The following is a 22,209-nucleotide window of genomic DNA, read 5'->3' as shown; positions in this document are numbered from 1 at the left end:
AGATATGCAGCCTCTTGGAAAAGTCCCAAGAGAAGTATCTGCAACCAATGATTCTTTTTTTTTGAACTTCCTATGAAACGCACCTTAATGGTGTTTTTTGGTACAGACTTGCCAAATATCTAACAGCCTTAGATATTTAGGAAAGGGAAAGACTTCCTTTTGCTGGCTAGAAGATGAAAATAATTTTAACGTAAGTTTTAGCTGAGAGCCTAGGACACGGTGGGAAATTAAAGCAATTTAGGCAGGACCAAGTTCTCCTCCTTTTCCCTCAAAGATTTTGTTTCAAGAAGGATTGCTTTGAACATCTTTTCTTTATTTAGCTAGGTATCTTTGGGCCTTAATTTGGAAGTGCTTTCTACCTAAGAACAGCAGGAAGCCACACTATCAAATTTCACCCATTGTCATTGGAGTGGAGATTACCGTTGTAAGAACACAAAGCTTAGTCCCACATGTTAAACCTCAAAAAAACTCACTCCTCTGTTAGAACATGATAGTCTGGAAGAGAAAAGGGCAACTTAACACATGACTATCAATATTTCTTGCATGTTTTTCAAAGAAAATGTGGTTGCAATTTACTATACACAACCATTTTGGGAGGAAAGTATATGCCTCAACCTAACAGTAAATGAATCCTCTTCTCCTGATTACATGAAGTTGCACTCTAAAATGAACACTATTAATTTACTGGGAAGGCAAAAGCACAGACTAATAAATGATTGTGTTCAACTCTACTGATCGATAAATCTGGAAGTGTGTCTGTGTTTTCCTTTTAAAGAGTGCAGCACTCAAGAGAAATGACAGCAGTCATCGACCTCAGCCTAAATATATTTGGCCAGACTCTCACCAACACAAGGATTAAACATTCTTGCTACAGAAGTGTGTTCCAAAATACTTCAGAGTAATTCTTGCCTGTTCTTAGAATAAAATATTTGCAATAGGGAAGACTTGGTTCCAGTTTTATTTCCTCACTCTTCTGAAGAAAATAGGAAGGAATAAAAAAACCAGATGTATTAAATCTTGGAAAGCTTTAACATGCCTACCTTTCTTACTCTTTTTTTTTAAAAAAAAACAACAACAAGAAGAAGCTAAACATTGTGCTATTGAATTCTCTCAAAAGAATTTTACAGTACTTGAAAATTAAATGAAAACAAAGGTTGGGAACATATGTATTGTACCTCATAAACCTGGGTTACCCATTATTAATTTAGAACAATTAACTCAAGGCACAAGTGACTAGGTTCAAATTGTTATCCTACTCATGAGAAGACCTAGGTCTTTGGAGAAGGGCCTAATGCTGGGAAGGATAGATAGAAAGAAAGAGAATAAAAGGACAACTAACTCAATGTGGATAGGCTCAGTTTCAATGAAGTTGGGTACCGCATAGGAAGATCTGGAACACTAAGCTAGGGAAATATTATCATGGAGAAAATCTATTTATGTGGTTGCTAAGAATCCATCAGTCCAAAACAGGTATTGGATCTATTTTTTTTAAAAAAAATCCTTGATTGGTCTTTTTTTTTAATCAAAGAATTGTCAAGTTTCACTCCTTACTGACTCATATGAGATAGGTTGAGGGATGAACTATTTATTAAATAAAATGTATGCCTCCATTCAACATTTATGAATTTTGTTGTTACTGTTTTTAAGTAAAAGCTGTGTAATATAAGATTTAAGTACATCCAAGGATTTCATTTTTCAAGCAGTTTTGAAAAAGTCCTGTCATCTCCAACTAGCTGCTACTTGATATGGGAGAGAAACTGATATTGTTGTCACTTTTCTTCCATACCAAAAAGCAATGGGATAATGGGGAGAAGATTCTTCTTGCTGACATTCTTAAGAACACAGCAGGAAAATACTCCGTCGGCTCGTTTCTGGCTTTGCATCCATTCCACCACACAGATATTTAACAGCTAACTAAACAAGGTTTCTTTTTAAATAAAAAGATATATAGTCCATACAGTGCACAGTATGGTATTGACAAATACATACAAAACATTTTTTTAAAAAAATAAGTGACTAATGACATACAGACCAGATTCTGCTAAGCTCTTAATTGCATACTTAAGTTATATACAATGATTTGTAATTCACTTAGTACAGCAGGCTGTCATATTTTGGGATTTTGGTTCTCATAAAATTTGCAGATTTGAATTAAGTATGTAAAACATAATATTTTAAGAAATGTAATGGCTCTTATCTCACAGTAGAATGTGATTCTGTTAATTGATTAATCAGTTTTAATTTTTGTTTGTTTTTGTGCCTTCAAGTCATTGTTGTTTCGTGGCAAATGCCTAGACTCATTCCTGCAGTTTTCTTGGCAAGATTTCAGAAGTGGCTTGCCACTGTAAGGCATAGGGCTATAAAACACTATGAAACAGTATATAAGTCTGCTAAGAATGATTGGCCAAAGATCACCCAGCTGGCTTTATGCCTAAAATGGGACTAAGATTGACAGGCTAGTTGGTTCTTAGCCTGGTGCCTTAACCACTACACTTAACTAGCTTTCCATGCTAATCAGTTACAAAACAGTAATAGATAAACTGGGAGCTTTGCCAATTTAATTACATCAAGTATACTAATCAATAGTCCTTTCCACCATTCTGATATAGCAGTCAAAAATTATGAACAACAGCACACACAAAAAGAATATTCACTTTCCAATTCTCCTATCAATTAAATGAAAATAATTCATGCAAAGTCTCCCACCATGAATATGTGTAAGATGTTCAAAATAGGAGATATATTCATATCTCGGTCAAAATGAGAATGATAGTAATTTAAAGGCTTCTAAATGCAGTGTGCCTTAAGCTTTTGAACATATAGCCCCTACATCAGCAGATGCTTGAAATGATTACTTTGAGTTGTAATTATTCAGTAGGAGAAGGGCACATGTCAACAATGAAACTAGAGGAAAGCGAAGTACTGTGTACAAAACACAGACAGCAATAGCTGTCCTATTTATGAAACAATGATTTTTATAATACCACTGATAGTCTTACACTGGGAAGCTAAATCAACATAGCATGACTTTACAATACTTTTCCTGTTCTTCAGATAATTTTATGGCACAGGTATTTCATAGGGCATTTTTTAAGGGCAACAATGATATTGAAATATTTCCCCATTAAGATTTGAGTATTATAATTTCTTATGTTGTTTTAGACCTTGTACAATTTGTTGATGCTGGAAATATAAGCCAATAGCACCTTGGTTAAAAAAAGAAAACATCAGTGTCAGTTAATGACACTTACAGTATATGACCACTAAAGTGAAAAGATTAAAGACTCAAGATAGCTTATATTGAAAACTCAGTAAAAATGAACCATCAAAAAGCAAAAACTAAGAGAAGCTATAGGTTCTTCTTATGGGAGAATACCTATAAAACAGTTTCACTTACACCTCATCAATCAACATTGCAAATAAATAAAATGGAGCTGGAATTTCAAGCCTTTTTGCTAGATAACTCACCCCCTAAAAGTACAGAGATAAAATGATGGGGTTTTTTGTCAAAGAAGAGTGGGTATCCTTGACTCCTAATTTCTACAATTTCTTAAAATGACTCAAAAGAGTATAAAATATTAGCAACATTGTGGTTCAAATATTCAATGCAAGGCTTTCTTCCAATTGTAGTTTATAGCTGGTTGCTTACCATCAGTTTGAGATTTGCTGAGGAACATTGTGCTGGCCCGTGGATGGTCTGAAGGGTTGAATTCCATGTTTAGATCTTGAAAAAAATGTGAGAAAAAAGGAATATTAGGAGTGACTTGGCAGGAGTAAATTTTATGTTTCATTGTACAACTAATGTGATCCACTGTAAAGAGACAAATTCATACATCCTACATCCCAAATTATAAATTTGCAGCTTCAGTTCTCCAATGCATTCTCTTTAAAGCAGAAATTATTAACCAATTGTTTCCATGGAACCCTTTCAGAGTCTGTTGAAAACTACAGACCCCTTCATGGAAAAAACATGTCTAGCTGCATAAAATAAAATACGAAGGTATAGATTGTGTTACAAAGAAACCTAACATAGTAATGCTTAAACATAATTAACAAAATATTAAAGAATACCAGCTATGCAATGTACTATCACGTTTTCCCAAAAATAAGACCCAACCAGGAAATAATCTCTAGCATGATTTTTCAGGATGCTCGTAATATAAAACCCACACATTACCATATTTTCCCGAAAATAAGACCTAACTGGAAAATAAGTCCTAATGCATCTTTCATAGCAAAAATAAGACCCAGTCTTATTTTCAGGGAAACACGGTAGTATGTGTGATTCTTTATTAATCCCTTACATCAATAACAAGAAATTTAAATTAAATTCTAAATTTCAATTGGAGAGTAGGAAAAAAATGGTATTTTCCCCAAGTTCATAGACCTCCTGAAGTCTATCCCTGGACACCCCCCACAATGGATCCCTATCTAAGAGCCCCTGATTTACAGCACAACTCTATTTCAGATATAATTGTTCACTGTAGTAATAATTATTGTGCCTCTGCTTACACAGAGTTAGCCTAATGTGGAAACTATTTATATAAGGATATCACCCTCTGCCAGCTTATACAATTACATTTTAGGAGACAGAATTCAAGACAAGTAAGTTTATTACAGTCAAAGACCAGAAACCAGAACAAGTTAAAAACACTCAAGGAATATTCAGTTAAAAATTCTAGAATAAATTTGGCTTCTGGTCTGCGCGCACGGCGCCAGCAGACACAGGGAAAGAAGCCTCTCCCCGCTGTCCGATCTATCTTCCTTGGAGGACCCTGAAAAGGGTTAAAAGTCACCCTGGAGGGGCGACCACCGTGAGGAGGCCCTCCTTGTGATTGCAAAAGAGCGGCAGTCCTCCATTTGATCCGGAGCAGCTCCTCTATCCTGAAGAAGAAGAGATCGGCCATCAACATGGCCGATCACTAAGCCGCTCCCTGCCGAAAGCCAAAATCACCATCAAGCACAAGGAAGCAATCTGGAGGATTTGGGTCAGACCTTACCTTTCTTACTTCCCTAATTACTTCCCTGTGGGACTCTTCTGAAAATCTTCTCCACCTCTCTTGAAAGATCAGCGACTGCTTACTTGGGGAACTAAAACCTTAAAGCCTGAATAGAAACCAAATGACTAAGCTAAATAATTAAACAACCCTATTTGTACCTCTGGAATTTTTGGGCTACCAAAACGTTCTTATCTCTGTGGGGACCTTCTACCCTATTTATTGCTAAAAAGCCTCATATTAGTCTGGAAAAAGATTCTACATGCTATTGAGGACATCTTGTGGCGACACATGGTATAGCAAGTAAACTTTTTTTATTGTGAGATCTTGCTGTAACAGATGTGTCCTTGACATTATCTCTAAAGATAAGAATTGGGAACACCTGGCACCGAAAACAACCTTTAGGAATAGTGGAGGTGGACATTCACTCACTCTTATTAAAATAGCCTCCACTAAAGACCTATCTGTAAACATCAAAGAAATGGAGGATTATATTCCACCACTTGACTATAAACTTATACTTGATACAATTTGGGCAATGACTGAACAAATGAAAGCCAGACTTAAAGACAAATCTGACTGCATAAACCCACTAAATGAGACTCTGACTTCAATCGATGAACTGACAATCCAAAAACTAACAGAAGAGGAGGAAATCAACAACAAAATAGGGGACTTTAAAGAACAGCAAGTACAATTAACTGAGAGCCTTAATGCCCAAACTTCAATTTCAACTATAAAATCTACAATTCAACAAACAACAGAAGCTGAAGAAAGCAATACTAAGATGGAGGATGCCAAAGGCCTTAAAATACAGTATATTAAGAATCTAAGGGATGTGGTGGCTCAGTGGGTTAGGAGGCTGAGCTTGTCGATCAGAAGGTCGGCAGTTTGGCGGGTCGAATCCCGAGTACCGCGTAACAGAGTGAGCGCCTGTTACTCGTCCCAGCTTCTGCCAACCTAGCAGTTCGAAAGCATGTAAAAATGCAAGTAGAAAAATAGGGACCACTACGGTGGGAAGGTAACAGTGTTCCATGCGCCTTTGGAGTCTAGTCATGCCGGCTACATGACCACGGAGACGTCCTCGGACAAGCGCTGGCTCTTCGGCTTTGAAACGGAGATGAGCACCGGCCCCTAGAGTCGGAAACGACTAGCACGCATGTGCGGGGGAACCTTTACCTTTACTTTACCTTTAAGAATCTAACCAACCAACCAAAAACTATAACATCGAACATGACCTCTTATCTAAGCCAGATGGGACTGAAAGAAGACCAGACTGAATTAATGACAAGTATACTATGCCAAACATGGAGACCTGATTTATTACAACAACAACTTGACTATAAAGGGGTCACTCTCTTTGAAAAATTGACAACTGGATGGTCTCCCTGGATTCAAACAACGTATAGGAAGAAAGGGAGACACATTTGAGAAGTTAAAGGCAATGATATGGAAACCTGCCTGGCAGAAAAAGAAACCTAGAGTTAGATTTTAAAAAATGTTTATTTTTTAATGTTGGGATTTGTAATAATAAAGCTTAAAATTGCTTTTAATGGACTAACAGGAACTGTTAAAAGATATAAACTGATTTTATATTTAGGACCTTGATTTTTAAGGGGATGAAAATTAGCTACCAGAGCATAACTTTGAATTATATTATAGAACTTGGAATGACACAACAAAAGATACCTTGTTAATTATTGATAATTACAAAGATGATAGAATATGTTTTTGAAATATAACAAAAATGCACTTAAATGAACAATGTATGTATTTCAGATATGGTAACTACTATATAATGAAATAGGGGAAATGTAGGTTACCCGAAAATTACCGTATTTTCCGGCGTATAAGACGACCCGGCGTATAAGACGACCCCCTACTTTTAAGAAGATTTTCAAGGTTTTGTCTTATACGCCGGAAAATACTTACATGCCCTGCCCGTCACAGAGGAGGCGAAGGCCCGACTGGCCCCGCCGGCCCTCCCGCTGCTCCCGCGCTTCTGCCGGCCCCCGAGGTGCAGCGTTTCCCAGGTGGCAGGCAGCGCCGGAGGGCAGCCACCACCCCGCCACGGCCAGCGCCCCTCCTGCTTCCCCCCCAGGCCTTGAACTTCTCCCATTGGGCGCAGGGCGGGGCAGCTCCACCCGCCGCCTCTCACTGTCGGCCGAGGCGCGCTCGGCCCGGGCTCCCGGTCCCTCTTCCCGGCCGGCTTACCGCCCTGCCCCTCATGGAGCTGGACTGGGCGTGCAGCCTCTCGGTTTGGCTGCTTTTCCTGGGCAGCCTGGCGGTGCGGCTTCTGCGCTCGGACCTGTTGCTGAGCCGGCGGCTGCTGCTGTGCGTAGGGCTGCTGGCCGTCCTGCAGGCACTGGGCCAGGCCGTCCTGCCGCTGCCCCTCAGTGCTGCGCTCACGGCGGCTGCCTGCTGGCTCATCTTGGCCAGCACCGCCCAGCGGAAGCGCATCCCCACGGGGGGAGAGCAGTGCTGGTGACAGGTGAGTGCGGCGGGCGCAAGGCCCTCCCCTCGGGCCAAGAGCCGACGGGCAGCGCCGCCTTCGCGTGGGGAGAGCCGCTCGACGCTCCCGCCCAGCCGTGTCCCGGAGCCACGCCGGAGATAGCTCGGTTGCGCGGGGCGGCCTGGCTTTGCAAGAACGGGGACACTCAACTGATTTATGTTTTTTTTTCCGGCGTATAAGACGACCCGGCGTATAAGACGACCCCCCAACTTTTGAGATGATTTTCATGGGTTAAAAAGTAGTCTTATACGCCAGAAAATACAGTACGTTTCTTAGATACCATAGGCTAATTTGGAGCACTATATTGAAATTAGATAAAACTTAAAAACAGGACATGGATAAGTATCTGTGAAAATGTATTGATAATTGTTCTAATTGACTCTGTTACAACCAGAAATGTATTCATTTGATTTTGATATTATGATTAAGGGAATTGGAGAGGGAATTTTTGTTGATCTATCCTGACCTATGTACAAAAAGATTTTGTTATTGGACTTTTGATTATCCAATCACCACATTGCTTCATAAATATTTTGGATGTAAAATCAGAAAATTAATAAAACTTGTTTTTTAAAAAATTCTATAATAAATTGATAAATAACAAATACAATTTATATTAAAATCACAATTTGGCATCCAATTTGTCAGTTACACATAAGCATATACATAGAATGAAAGCTATTGCTAAGCACATTGATTTGTGCTTCTTAGATTGTAAGCCGCCCTGAGTCTTCGGAGAAGGGCGGGATATAAATGGGATTAAAAAAAAACACAGCATGGCTTAACTATACTATAATATCAATCCTTAAACTGTGAGGCCCATAATCATTAAATACTAAAATGCAAGAGTAGTAATGCAAAAGGGCTTGCTGTATTAGTTGTGTAAAATAGCTATAGTGGATTAATCACGTATTTCTGATAAATCCCCAGAGCCAACATAACACAATTAAGAATGCTGGATAAGGGAGCCCTGAATTCAGATCACAAATAAATTACATAGCCAGTTAGATCATTTATTTATTATTTATTTTATTTATTTAGATTTATATACCGCCCTTTCCCGAAGGACTCAGGGCGGTTTACAGGGCATTTAAAAGAAAGTCAATATAAACGTTAAAACAAATTAAAAAGATTAAATAGAACCCTGAGAAAATTAAAACCCAGTTAAAATTAAAATTAAAAAATTCTCAGCCTGGGCCAGAGAGCTCGAAGAGCCAGGTCTTCAGGTCCCGGCGGAATGAACGGAGGTTGGGGGCAGTCCTAAGCTCCGCAGGCAGCTGGTTCCACACGGCAGGCGCACCCACTGAGAAGGCCCTATCCCTGGGTGTTACCCGCCGGCAGTCTTTAACCGGCGGCACCCTGAGGAGACCCTCCCTGTGGGAGCGCACTGGACGAAGGGAACTTGATGCTGGTAGCAGGTGTTCCCTCAAATATCCCGGACCCTCGCCATTTAGGGCTTTATAGGTCATCACCAGCACCTTGAATCTCACCCGAAGGGCAACTGGAAGCTAATGCAGCTCGCGGAGTAGAGGTGTTACATGGGAGTATCGGGAGACCCCCATCACGACTCGCGCGGCTGCATTCTGCACCAGCTGAAGCCTCCGGGTGGTCCTCAAGGGCAGCCCCATGTAGAGAGCGTTGCAGTAGTCTAAATGGGAGGTCACGAGCGCATGAGTGACTGTGTGTAGGGCATCTCGGTCCAGGTAGGGTCGCAACTGGCGCACCAGGCGAACCTGGGCAAAAGCCCCCCTGGTCACGGCTCCTATATGGTCTTCAAAAGTGAGCTGCGAATCCAGGAGGACGCCCAAGTTGCGAGCCCTATCAACGGGGGGTAACACCTCACCCCCCATCGTTAGAGATGGAATAGTCTGGTTGACCCGAGATGCCAGTATGCACAGCCACTCAGTCTTGGCAGGATTGAGACGAAGCCTGTTTCTCCCCATCCAGACCCGGACCGCTCATCATCTTAATGCTTCTTAAAAAGGTGAGAATGGGAAGAAGGGATATCCTTTACAAACAACGTATTGGAGAAGTCAAACATACTAGAATAAACTTGCAAAAGGGTCTTTCCTAATTTGCCCCTAGTGTGTAAAAATTCCCTATAGCAAACTCTCTAGAAATGCTTCTTCAAGTCATATATGACCAGCTTTAAAGTAAATGAGTCCTCAAGTTAGAAAATCTTTGGACTTTAGGCAAGACAGTTCTGTTGCTGCTACTAACGGAAGGAAGGTCAGGACAAAAACTGATTATCCCTAATTTTCTCTCATTTTCCACCCTTCATATTCCTTATTCCTGCCCTCCCAAAATTCTAGTGTCTTTGATTTGAGTCAGGAAGCAACTTATGCAAGGAGAAAATCTGCCACAAGGGGGCCGATCATTTCAGTGAAATTTGAAAGCAGAAGGCTGTGAATACGTTTCTGCTTAAGCATCCCATCCCATTATGACAGAATAAAGCCAACAGGCTGTGATAGTCCATAGAGCTGGCCCATCCTATGGTTGGATGTGAACAGTAGACAGAAAACAAGAAGGGGAAACAAAATAGAGAAATAAAATCCTCTACACCTCTCATTTTCATTTCAAGTTGAAAAGGTTTCTCGAGAAACTGAATTTTGACTCTCTCCAATCTAAGTTTTGCTGCCAACTGGCAGAAAGCACATGATGGCATTGCTTACCCCTCTTAATCTCAGCTTTGCCTTCCTTAGAAAATGCCATTGATAACACTGTTTGCTGCCAAGTGTCAAGAAACATCCACAGCTTTTAGTCCCCTTATTTGGGCATGAGGCAGAAATCTGCCCCCTAGCATACAAGATTCCTCTAAACGCCAGTGCTTCTCAACCTTAGCAACTTTATCATTAAGATGTGTAGACTTCAGTTCCTAGAATTCTACAGAGTTCTGTGAGTTGAAGTCCATATATCTTAATGTTGCCAACATTGAGGAACACTTTTGTAGACACCCATACATACATAATCATACTCTCATAGGCAGCTACACAAACACAATCTGACACAGTCGTATAACATAAGAGAAGAGAGGAAAGTTATTATTAAGGTTGGTTGCATAGTCAGATGTTTAGACTGGATTAGGCATTTTTATCCACCTATCTTATTATTACAAAAGCTAAATGAGGCACAAAGAGCCATGGAAAGATACATGCTTGGCATTACAACACAAGATAGAAAGACCTGCACATGGATTAGAGAACAAATGAAAGTATACAGTATCATCAAGAGAGTAAAAGAAATGAAATGGAAGTGGGCTATTCACATAGCAAGAAGAATTGATGGCAGGTGAGCCAAGGCAGTCAAAGAATGGATCCCACTTGATAAAGGCGTCCACGGAAGAGCCCTAAAACAAGATGGATCAACAACATCAGCAAGTACCATGGGCCCAATTGGCAAGAGAGCTCAGAACTGTACTGGTTAGAAACATGCCAAAGAGGGCCTTCATCCTGCAGTGGATAGGCAATGGCTAAAATGATGATTATTATATGTTCACAACAATGTGAAGTCACAGCTGCCAGTTCTTTAGTTGATGTTGAACTCTGTACGCATCGAGTTCTTCCCAAGAATGTGGGATGTCATATATCAGTGTAGTATATCTGAGGATCCAAGCAGTATGGTCTTTTGCAATTGACAGATGGAAATTTTGTCAATCCACAGATTGCCCTGACTGCAAACAGGTTCACGGGAGCAATTAAAGCAATGGTTTTATCCTAAGGACCTATAAGGTTGCCTTCTCCAATCAGAATCAGTCTGTCTGACATGCTCCTCCTAGGAGAAACTATGATGTCCAATTTCATGAGATTACAATGTACAGGAATCATTTGGGGGAAGGAATAGTATGCCTCCTGAAAGCCATGTTTGTTAATGCTTTCTAGAAGTTTAATGGAAAACTGTTTCCAAGAGCATTTGAGGGCCCTTGAGCCATACGAGTCAGGAGGCTGGTTCAACCTTGGACATATTGTTAATGTATTATTGATGGACCTATCCTCAGCTGCCCTTCTCTGTCTTTTTGTCCTTGCTATGTATGAAAATCTGTTTTTTATTTATTGTTGTATTACTTTAACAGTGTTTGCCATCTAGAATCGGCTTGACAAGATGGATGGCAATATAAATAGATAAATAAACCAAATAGGATCAATCCACCAAATGGCTTATGTCCTGTTAATGTTGTTTTAATTGTTGTTCTGTGTTTTATCTTTCTACTAGTAGTGTTTTAATGTTTGTATTATATGGTTTTATTGTTGCAAATCTTAAGAGTCTTGGAATATTGGAAAAATACAAATGGAACAAATACATAAAAATAAATAAATAAATAAGAAACTCCTTTAGCTCATTAATACATAGGGAAACTTACAAAAACAATGAAGGCCAGGTATCCTAGCAACTAGCTGCTTCTGAGGAATTCTCTAGGCTTTCCTAGCTATGCAATAAGAAACTTAATATTAGTTTCATTAAAAAAAGAACAAACTATCCTTCTATCTATCTGTCTCACAAAATGTATGAAAAGAACTTTGAAAAATGACAAGAATTTGTTGTTGTTAGTTGCGAAGTCGTGTCCGACCCATCGCGACCCTATGGACGACGTTCCTCCAGGCCTTCCTGTCCTCTACCATCTTCTGGAGTCCATTTAAGCTCAAACCTACTGCTTCAGTGACTCCATCCAGCCACCTCATTCTCTGTCGTCCCCTTCTTCTCTTGCCCTCAATCTTTCCCAGCATTAGGCTCTTCTCCAGTGAGTCCTTCCTTCTCATTAGGTGGCCAAAGTATTTGAGTTTTGGCTTCAGGATCTGGCCTTCTAAAGAGCAGTCAGGGTTGATCTCCTCTAGGACTGACCGGTTTGATCGCCTTGCAGTCCAAGGGACTCGTAGGAGTCTTCTCCAGCACCATAGTTCAAAGGCCTCAATTCTTTGGCGCTCAGCCTTTTTTATGGTCCAACTTTCACTGCCATACATTGCAACTGGGAAGACCATAGCCTTGACTATACGCACTTTTGTTGAGAGGGTGATGTCTCTGCTTTTTAGTGTGCTGTCTAGATTTGCCATGGCTTTCCTCCCGAGGAGGAAGCGTCTTTTAATTTCTTGGCTACAGTCCCCATCTGCAGTGATCTTGGAGCCCAGCAAAATAAAATCTGTCACTACCTCCATTTCTTCCCCATCTATTTGCCAGGAATTGAGAGGGCCAGATGCCATGATCTTGGTTTTCTTAATGTTTAGTTTCAACCCAACTTTTGCACTCTCCTTCTTCACTTGCAACAGGAGACTCTTCAGTTCCTCTTCACTTTCTGCCATTAGAGTGGTATCATCTGCATATCTTAGGTTGTTGATATTTCTTCCAGCAATCTTTATTCCAACTTTTGATTCATCTAGCCCTGCCTTTCTCATGATGTGCTCTGCATATAAGTTAAATAGGCAAGGCGACAGTATACAGCCTTGCCGGACTCCTTTCCCAATTTTGAACCAATCAGTGCTTCCGTGTCCAGTTCTCACTGTTGCTTCTTGGCCCGCAAATAGGTTTCTCAAGAGACAAATAAGATGGTCTGGTACACCCATCTCTTTAAGGACTTGCCACAGTTTGTTATGATCCACACAATCAAAGGCTTTAGCATAGTCAATGAAGCAGAAGTAGATGTTTTTCTGGAATTCTCTAGCTTTCTCCATGATCCAGCGTATGTTGGAAATTTGATCTCTAGTTCCTCTGCCTCTTCGAAATCTTGCCTGTACTTCTGGTAGTTCTCGATTCACATACTGCTGAAGTCTAGCTTGTAGAATTTTAAGCATAACTTTACTAGCATGAGAAATGAGTGCAATGGTGCGATAGTTTGAACATTCTTTGGCACTGCCTTTCTTTGGAATTAGAATGTAAACTGATCTTTTCCAATCCTGTGGCCACTGTTGAGTTTTCCAAATTTGCTGGCAAATTGAGTGTAGCACTTTTACTGCATCGTCTTTTAAGATTTTGAATAGCTCAGCTGGAATACTGTCACCTCCACTAGCTTTGTTGTTGCTCAGCTTTTCTAAGGCCCACGTCAATTCACATTCTAGGATGTCTGGCTCGAGATCAGTGACCACCACCTCATTGTGATTATCAGGGACATTAAGCTCATTCTTGTATAGTTCTTCTGTGTAATTTTGCCATCTCTTCTTAATCTCTTCTGCCTCTGTTAGGTCCCTGCCATTTTGGTCCTTTATCATGCCCATTTTTGCATTGAATGTTCCCTTTATCTCTCCAATTTTCTTGAAAAGATCTCTGGTCCTCCCTATTCTATTGTTTTCTTCTATTTCTTTGCATTGTTCATTTAAGAAGGCATTCTTATCTCTTCTAGCTAATGTCTGGAATTCTGCATTCAATTGGGCGTATCTTTCTTTTTCTCCCTTGCCTTTTGCTTCCCTCCTTTCCTCAGCTATTTGCAAAGCTTCCTCAGACAGCCATTTTGCTTTCTTGCATTTCTTTTTCTTTGGGATGGTTTTGGTTGCTACCCGTTGTACAATGTTGCGAACCTCTGTCCATAGTTCTTCAGGCACCCTGTCTATCAGATCTAATTCCTTAAATCTATTTGTCACCTCTACTGTATATTCAACAGGGATATGATTTAATTCATACCTGAGTGGCCTAGCGCTTTTCCCTACTTTCTTCAGTTTAAGTCTAAACTTTGCAACAAGAAGCTCATGGTCTGAGCCACAGTCAGCTCCTGGTCTTGTTTTTACTGACTGTATAGAGCTTCTCCATCTTTGGCTGCAGAGCTTATAGTCAATCTGATTTCTGTGTTGACCGTCTGGTGATGTCCATGTGTAGAGCCGTCTCTTGGGTTGTTGGAAAAGAGTGTTTGCTATGACCATCGTATTCTCTTGACAAAATTCTATCAGCCTGTGCCCTGCTTCATTTTGTACTCCAAGGCCAAACTTGCCTGTTATTCCGGTTATCTTTTGGCTTCCTACTTTAGCATTCCAATCCCCCATGATGATAAGGACATCATTTTTTTGCTGTTAGTTCTATAAGGTGCTGTAGGGCTTCATAGAACCGGTCAATTTCATCCTCTTCGGCACCGGTGGTTGGGGCATAGACTTGGACTACTGTGATATTGAATGGTTTGCCTTGGATTCGAACTGAGATCATTCTGTTATTTTGAGGACTGTATCCCAGTATTGCTTTTCCTACTCTTTTATTGACTATGAAGGCTACTCCATTTCTTCTGAGGGATTCTTGCCCGCAGTAGTATACCTGATGGTCATCTGAATTAAATTCACCCATTCCTGTCCATTTTAGTTCGCCGATACCTAAGATGTCGATGTTCAGTCTTGTCATCTCTTGTTTGACCACGTCAAGCTTTCCTTGATTCATGGATCTTACATTCCAGGTTCCTATGGAGAAAAAATCTTTACAGCATCGGACTTTCCTTTCACCACCAGACATATCCACAGCTGAGCGTCCTTTCGGCTTTGGCCCAGTCGCTTCATTCTTTCTGGCGCTACTAGTACTAGCCCTCTGCTCTTCCCCAGTAGCATATTGGACGCCTTCCGACCTGAGGGGCTCATCTTCCAGCGTCATATCGTTTTGCCTTTTGGTACTGTCCATAGGGTTTTCATGGCAAAGATACTGGAGTGGGTTGCCATGTCCTTCTCCAGTGGATCACGTTTTGTCAGAACTCTCTGCTATGACCTGTCCGTCTTGGGTGGCCCTGCACGGCATAGCTCATAGATTCATTGAATTACGCAAGCCCCTTCGCCACGACAAGGCAGTAATCCATGAAGGGGATGACAAGAATACATATGCTTATATTTTGGAGAAACTTGCATTCAGCTCCTGTAACCAATGCAGGATAAGTGTTTGGTAGCAGGGAGGTTCTCACATATAGATAAAAATCAGTTATGCAAACATTTTATCTACATAAACTAAAATAAATATTTAATTTATATTTTTGAAATGCAGGGTAATTTTCTTATGTCTGAGTTGAGATCATGTTCTTGCTACATCTACCATATTCTACAGAATCTTGCTACATATCTACCATATTCCATAGGTCTTATGCCCCGATTCAACTTCTTGTTTCTATAACCTTGGCATTATCCATGTCAGCAACTTTGGATTGATGTAGTTTCCCTAACTGACACAAGTAAAAGGATCTAGCTGGTACACCACAGTGTCATTTTGGGCAAAAGGAGACATCTGTAGAAAGACAGGAATCTTTTTTGATAGGGAATTTAGAGACCAAAAGTGCAGGTGGGGTAATAATGTTGCCAACTATAAATACTTTATGTTTAGTTTGATAGTTCATCTTATTAGCGAAACAGGTTTGCATCCCTAGCCTCAACTTAATATGCATGGCACAAAAAAACCTGTTCCTACTGTATTATGCTCTATACTAGAAAGAATCCATATACTTTTTTGCAAAGCAATTTTCTAAATTCATTTCAATAATATTTTATCCAGGCACAATACAGTATCCTGGATTTTTAAAGCCAAACCAATATTAGTTATAAATATATAATCAGCTACTCAGTCACCTTTATGGCAATCAACAATTTATTCTTAAACCATATTTCCCATGAGAAGTAAATGAAGTGCTCCAGCAATTTATTATGTATTTTGTTACAGAACATTTCTGACTAAATAGAGCTGTCAGAGTTCCACTTGGGAACTCTTTATAAAATATTCCTTCCCTGAGTTGTCCTTCATTAACATCACTGTCACAATCACATCTGTTTGTCTCTCTGCACCAATATCAATTCCACATCTTTGCCCAGGTGGAGAGAATGCAAACACTCTTGTTACCATAACACATTTGAGGACACATAATAACCAGCTCTGGGACCCTCATAAATGAGTCTGCAGAAGTAAAATAGTAGTACTACCCAGAATTCCATTGTCTTTAATCCTAACACTGGAATTCCAATTTAAATAGGGCTTCCCCTTAAACCTGATAGAAATTCAGTAGGTTAGTATTGCACCATGAAAGGATAAGTTCTATTTTGCTGAAGATCTTCAAACAGGTTAGACCAGGGGTCAGCAACCTGAAACAGTGAAAGAGCCACTCGGAACCGGTTCCCTCACAAAAGGAAAAACTGGGAGCCGCAAAAAATGTGTGCACATGCGCGTACATGCGCGCATGCGCAGAACAGGGTTTGACTGAAGAGTGGAGCCAAGGCGAGATATGCACCTACCCTGCATATTTGAATTGATTGGTTGAACTTTTTTAGTCCCACTTTTTTTTTTGGACTGCACATGGCAGAGGACTGGGAGCCGCAGGAGACGGCTGAAAGAGCCACATGTTAGACGGTCTTCTCTCAGACATAATCAAATGGATTCTGTAGTTTGCAGGGGTTTATATTTGGTGATTTTGAAGGTCACTTCCAACTTTATGCTTAACGATATAGGAAATGTTATTCCATGATCCATCCATCCATCCACAATGGAATTTTGATGGAACAGGTTGAAAATCTAGTGATACCACATAATCCTAAATAGGCCACACAGACATGGAACTGTTGCTTTCCTGCACTGATTGGCTAAATGTTGCCTCACAAGCTGCCTTTCTTCCTGAAAAAAAGAGAAAGGGAAGAGAAAAATAAACACACCGCAAGGAGCTTACCAATAGACAAAAGTGTAAAGAGAATCTAGCTGTTTTCACAAGCAGTAGAAAAATAATTGGGTTGTATCTTCATGGATCAGATCCAGCTTTCATCCATCCCTACTGAAAGCATTCCTTCTGGCCTGAAACAATTTACTTTGATCTTGAACTGGCCTCTGAATAATTTAATTGGGTAATTATTTAACTGCTGGCCATCTGTACAGGTAGTGCTGGACTTATAACCATTCGTTTAGTGACATGGCACTGGAAAAAGTGACTTATGAGCACACTTATGACTGCTGCAGCATCCCCATGGTCATGTGATCAAAATTCGGATGTTTGGCAATTGGTTCATTTTATGGTGGTTGCAGTGTCCCAGGGCAATTTATTATTATTATTATTTTTGCAATCTTCTGACTTGCAAAGTGATTAAGATTCACTTAACAACCATGTTACTAAATGTCTCTGAAGATTCTCCATCATCCAGGTCATGGTTGTCCCAAAGGTGCTGTTCAAAAGGCAACTGGACTTTCTTGTTTTTTACCTTCAATTCCCCACCATTCAGCCAGAACTAAAGAAACTTCTTGGATGAGAAGCAAAACGTTGTCAAGGAAAAAAACCAAGAAAGTCCTGTTGCCTTTGAAAAAGCACTGTTGGGACAACTATGTTACTAATTTAACAACTGCAATGGTTCACATAACAATTGTGGCAAGAAAGGTCATAAACTGGGGCAAAATTCACTTAACTGTCTCATTTAATAACAGAAATTTTGGGCTCAAATTGTGGTCAAAGTCAAGGACCACCTGCACAGACTATGGGTCCTTGTCTCCTTTTCAATGTTTCCCATCAAAATGCTTACTGTCAGAAGGAAGCAATTTGTTAACATTATTCTCCATACCAAAGCGACAAGGGCATGAAGACATTTAAGAAAACAGACAAACTTCAGTACTTTCACAGAGTGAAAAGGTCCCGTCCTTTAAAAAAACCAAACACCTTACTTACTTACCCTTGATTACCTTTTTAACCTTGTGCACCAACATTTCATTTTTTCCCCACAAAGATTTCCTAACATTCATCTACACAACAGACCAAACTGTATTTTGAATAGTATCCTGTTTCCCCGAAGTGCTAATCCAGACATGTCAAACACAAGGCCCGGGGGCCAGATCCGGCCCGTGAAGTGGTTTCATGTGGCCCGCAAAGCCATCCTGGAAACAGTGAGGGAACGGCCCCCACTACCTTGGCCCTGGCCCAGAGACCCTCCTTCTGCCAGAGACCCTTAGATCTGTCCCACTCCTGCCCAGGCCCCCATAGGCACCCTTGATGCGAACGATGTAGAGCTGGCCATGCCCACCCAGTAGGCCATACACACTCTAGCCACGCCCACCCAGTAAGCCACGCCCACCCAGGCCACACCCACCCGGCCCCCTGAGGGCAACCACAATGCTGATGCGGCCCTCAATGAAATTGAGTTTGACACCCCTGTGCTAATCAAATACTCTGGGGACATTACCAACAGAAAAGAAAAACAATAGATCTTTTTTCTATTATTTCTCAACAATTCCCAGGTATTTTCCCTCTGATCTCTTAGTAATTGCACAATTCATTTTATCATTCATTTAAAAATACTATTTCCTGCTGTGATTTTTGAATAAAGCATATTTCTTACAAATATACATGGATCTGATGGAAATGGCCGGTTTGGGGCCAACTTTATTTATTTATGCTTATGTGCATGTATAGATCATTTGAATTATTTTCAACAAAAACAGTGAGAAAAAGAGAAATACGAGTGATCTTCAACTTACAACCACAACTGAGCCCCAAATTTATGTTGCTGAGCAAAACATTTGTTAAGTGAATTTTAGCCCATTTTATGGCCTTTCTTGCCACAGTTATTAAGTGAATCACTGCAGTTGTTAAGTTAGTAACATGGTTGTTAAGTGAAACTGGCTTCCCCATTGACTTTGCTTGTCAGAAAGCCACAAAAAGTGATTTCATGATCTAGGACACTGCAACTGTCATAAATATGAGTCACTTTTATGTTTAGTTACACTTGAACAAAACGTTTGATTCCAACAGAAGTGACTAAAATAATTTATTGGTAAAAGTGATATTGAGGGGAAAATGCTATGAAAACCATATGTTTTCTCCTATTTTTACTTTAATAAAAAGAGGATATCCCATGGAACTGAGATCATGACAATCATCCTAAGTGAAGAGGAAACAACTTTTCAAGAATATATGTTGGAGTTGTGGCCAGGGGGGCATTTGCACAGGTTCGCCTGGTGCGCCAGTTGTGACCCTATCTGGACCGAGATGCTTTACGTACGGTCACTCATGCGCTCGTCACCTCCCACGTAGATTACTGCAATGCTCTCTACATGGGGCTGCCCTTGAAGACCACCCGGAGGCTTCAGCTGATGCAGAATGTGGCCGCGCGGGTTGTGATGGGAGCATCCTGATACTCCCATATTACACCCCTCCTGCGTGAGCTGCATTGGCTACCGGTTGCCCTCTGGGTGAGATTCAAGGTGCTGGTCCTTACCTATAAAGCCCTACATGGCTTAGGCCCGGGATATTTGCAGGACTGTCTGCTACCAGGAACGTTTTCCCATCGCCCAGTGCGCTCACACAGAGAGGGCCTCCTCAGGGTGCCGTCAGCCAGACAATGTCGGCCGGCGACCCCCAAGGGGAGGGCCTTTTCTGTCGGGGCACCTGCTTGGTGGAATCAACTCTCTCGGGAGCTCCGGATGGCCCCAGACCTCCAGTCCTTTCACCGTGACCTTAAGACACTTCTTTTCCAACAGGCCGACCTGGACTGATGATAATGGGGTTTTTAATTATGATTTTAAATGTTTTTATTGGTTTTAGTGGGACTTTCACATAATTTAATTCTTTTTTAATATTTGTATCCTATTTGTATTTTATTGTTGTTAGCTGCCCTGAGTCCTTCGGGAGATAGGGCGGCATACAAGTCTCATTATAAATAAAATAAATAAAAATAAAGAAATATTCTTTAAAACATTCAAGTGAAAGAAAAAACCCCCACAATATTTCCATGGTAAAAATATTAAGTTAGACTTTTACAGGTTCCCCAATATCCATCCAGTAGAAAAAACTGAGTTAACTTTTCAAAATAGGAAGGAACTAGCTTTATGGGCATTGAACATGCAACAGTCCAAAGATGATAACATAAAGAGCCTTGGTGGAGCAGTGGGCTAATGCCTCCTTAAGTAACACCAGCTGCCTGCAATTAGTGCAGGTTCACATCCCACCAGGCTCAAGATTGACTCAGCCTTCCATCCTTCCGAGGTAGGTAAAATGAGGACCCAGATTGTTGGGGGCAATAAGCTGACTTTGTAATAATGCCACTTGGGGGTGTGTGAAAGCCCCAATTAGCAGGCATATACATAGAATGAAGGCTATTGCTAAGCACATTGATTTGTGCTTAGATTGTAAGCCACCCTGAGTCTTCGGAGAAGGGTGGGATATAAATGGGATTAAAAAAAATATTAAAATCATAGCATGTCATTCCTGAAGAACACTCAGCCTTAATTAAATGACATTAAATTACTGGATATAAATCATGATTTCCTCAGTTATTATTGCCCTCATCATTTCATATTTTTTTTACATACATTGAAAGTGCAAATTAAACAGGCAGAACTATACAGGACACACCAAAAAAGGGAATGCCAAGGGAAAGGATCTTTTAAAAAAATTATTGGAATAGCAATCAGTATTACATGGTGGCTATATACTGTATGTTTACAATATAAACAAGGAGATGAAGGTACCAATATTTAGCTGCGCACAAACACCAAAGAAGAAATACACTAAAATATGAAACATTTATGTATATGATGTCCTGATGCCACACAACAGCAGAAAGTGTTATTCGGGGCAAGAATACTGGATCAGCTAATTTTTTTAGCTTTAAAAAAGTCAATCCTAGCTCTGAAAATAGCTAAATTTCTCCCTTCTCGTGACTAGCAGAAGCAGGATAAAGAGGCAAAAGCCTATTTAGAAATAGCCAGTGTCATATAGCCATTTATTTTATTATAAAACAATTACCGTATTTTCTGGCGTATAAGACGACTGGGCGTATAAGACGACCCCCCAACTTTTGAGATGATTTTCAAGATTTTCCATCTTATACGCCGGAAAATCAGCGAGCCCGGGAAGGCACGCCCTCCCCTCTCACTGTGGAGGAAGCAGGGCAGGCTGGCGTCTGGTGGGAGCCAGCAGGGCAGTCCTGCGCACGCGCGCGCTCCCCAGCTGTTAAGGAGCACTCCTTAGCAGCTGGGGAGTGCGCGCGTGTGCAGGACTGTCCTGCCGGCTCCCACCCGACGCCAATACGTGGAGAAAAGAAAGGATGCGACCTATTATAAATGCCTAGCACTTACTTAAGTAACTACAAAGATTCAGCAAACGGAGTAAGCCCGGTGGAAGAAGAACTGCCGGGGCTGCCTCTTCAGAGGGAAGGAAGAACGCGCGCCTCGCCTCCCCTATCCCAACGCCGCCTGCTGCCACAGTCTAGGGTTGGGTTACCTATAGACCACACGTACGTCGGGCGCTTCCTCCCCTTCCAATTTTTTTTTTCCGCGACAAATGACACCCTCTTGCGGCGGGGGGGACGCACGTTGAGGGGAGGCGGCGCCGGCGCCCGCAAGACAGCACAAAAGAGACGAAGCCGCGCTAGAAAGGTGGGCGGCGTGCGGCAGCATCCGGAGCTTGCGCGAGGGGCATCTGGGAGGCCGGCGTGCGAGCGTGGGAGAAATTCCGGCATGGTGCGAAAGCAGGTGCTGCTCGCCCGCCTGCCCGCGCGCTCGCTGGCTGGCTGGCTCTCCCGCTCGCTCGCTCCCCGGCTCCTAAGGAGTCCTCGGGGATGCTGCCTCAAGAGGGAAGAGCGTCGGGCGGGAGCCGGCAGGACAGTCCTGCACACGCGCGCACTCCCCGGCTGCTAAGGAGTACTTCTTAACAGCTGGGGAGCGCGCACGTGCGCAGGGCAGTCCTGCCGGCTCCCACCCGATCGCTGATTTTCCGGCGTATAAGACGACTGGGCATATAAGATGACGCCCCAACTTTTGAGGTGATTTTCATGGGTTAAAAAGTCATCTTATACGCCG

The 22,209-nt window shown here is 41.5% G+C and overlaps 1 protein-coding gene across 2 annotated transcripts in view; it reads right to left on the bottom strand.

The window, feature by feature from the left end:
• The window catches only part of CCNY (cyclin Y), a 105,052-nt gene that overhangs the window by 29,086 nt on the left and 53,757 nt on the right, over nt 1-22,209 (bottom strand). For both annotated transcript variants that reach the window (XM_081344864.1, XM_081344866.1), the window contains exon 2: nt 3,650-3,724. In XM_081344864.1, coding sequence (XP_081200990.1) covers nt 3,650-3,724 — 75 coding nt within the window. The remainder of the gene's footprint in view (nt 1-3,649; nt 3,725-22,209) is intronic.

Source organism: Vipera berus (genome assembly GCF_964194415.1).
Source record: "Vipera berus genome assembly, chromosome: Z".
Lineage (NCBI taxonomy): Eukaryota > Metazoa > Chordata > Lepidosauria > Squamata > Viperidae > Vipera > Vipera berus.
This window is presented reverse-complemented; position numbering and strand designations above follow the sequence as displayed.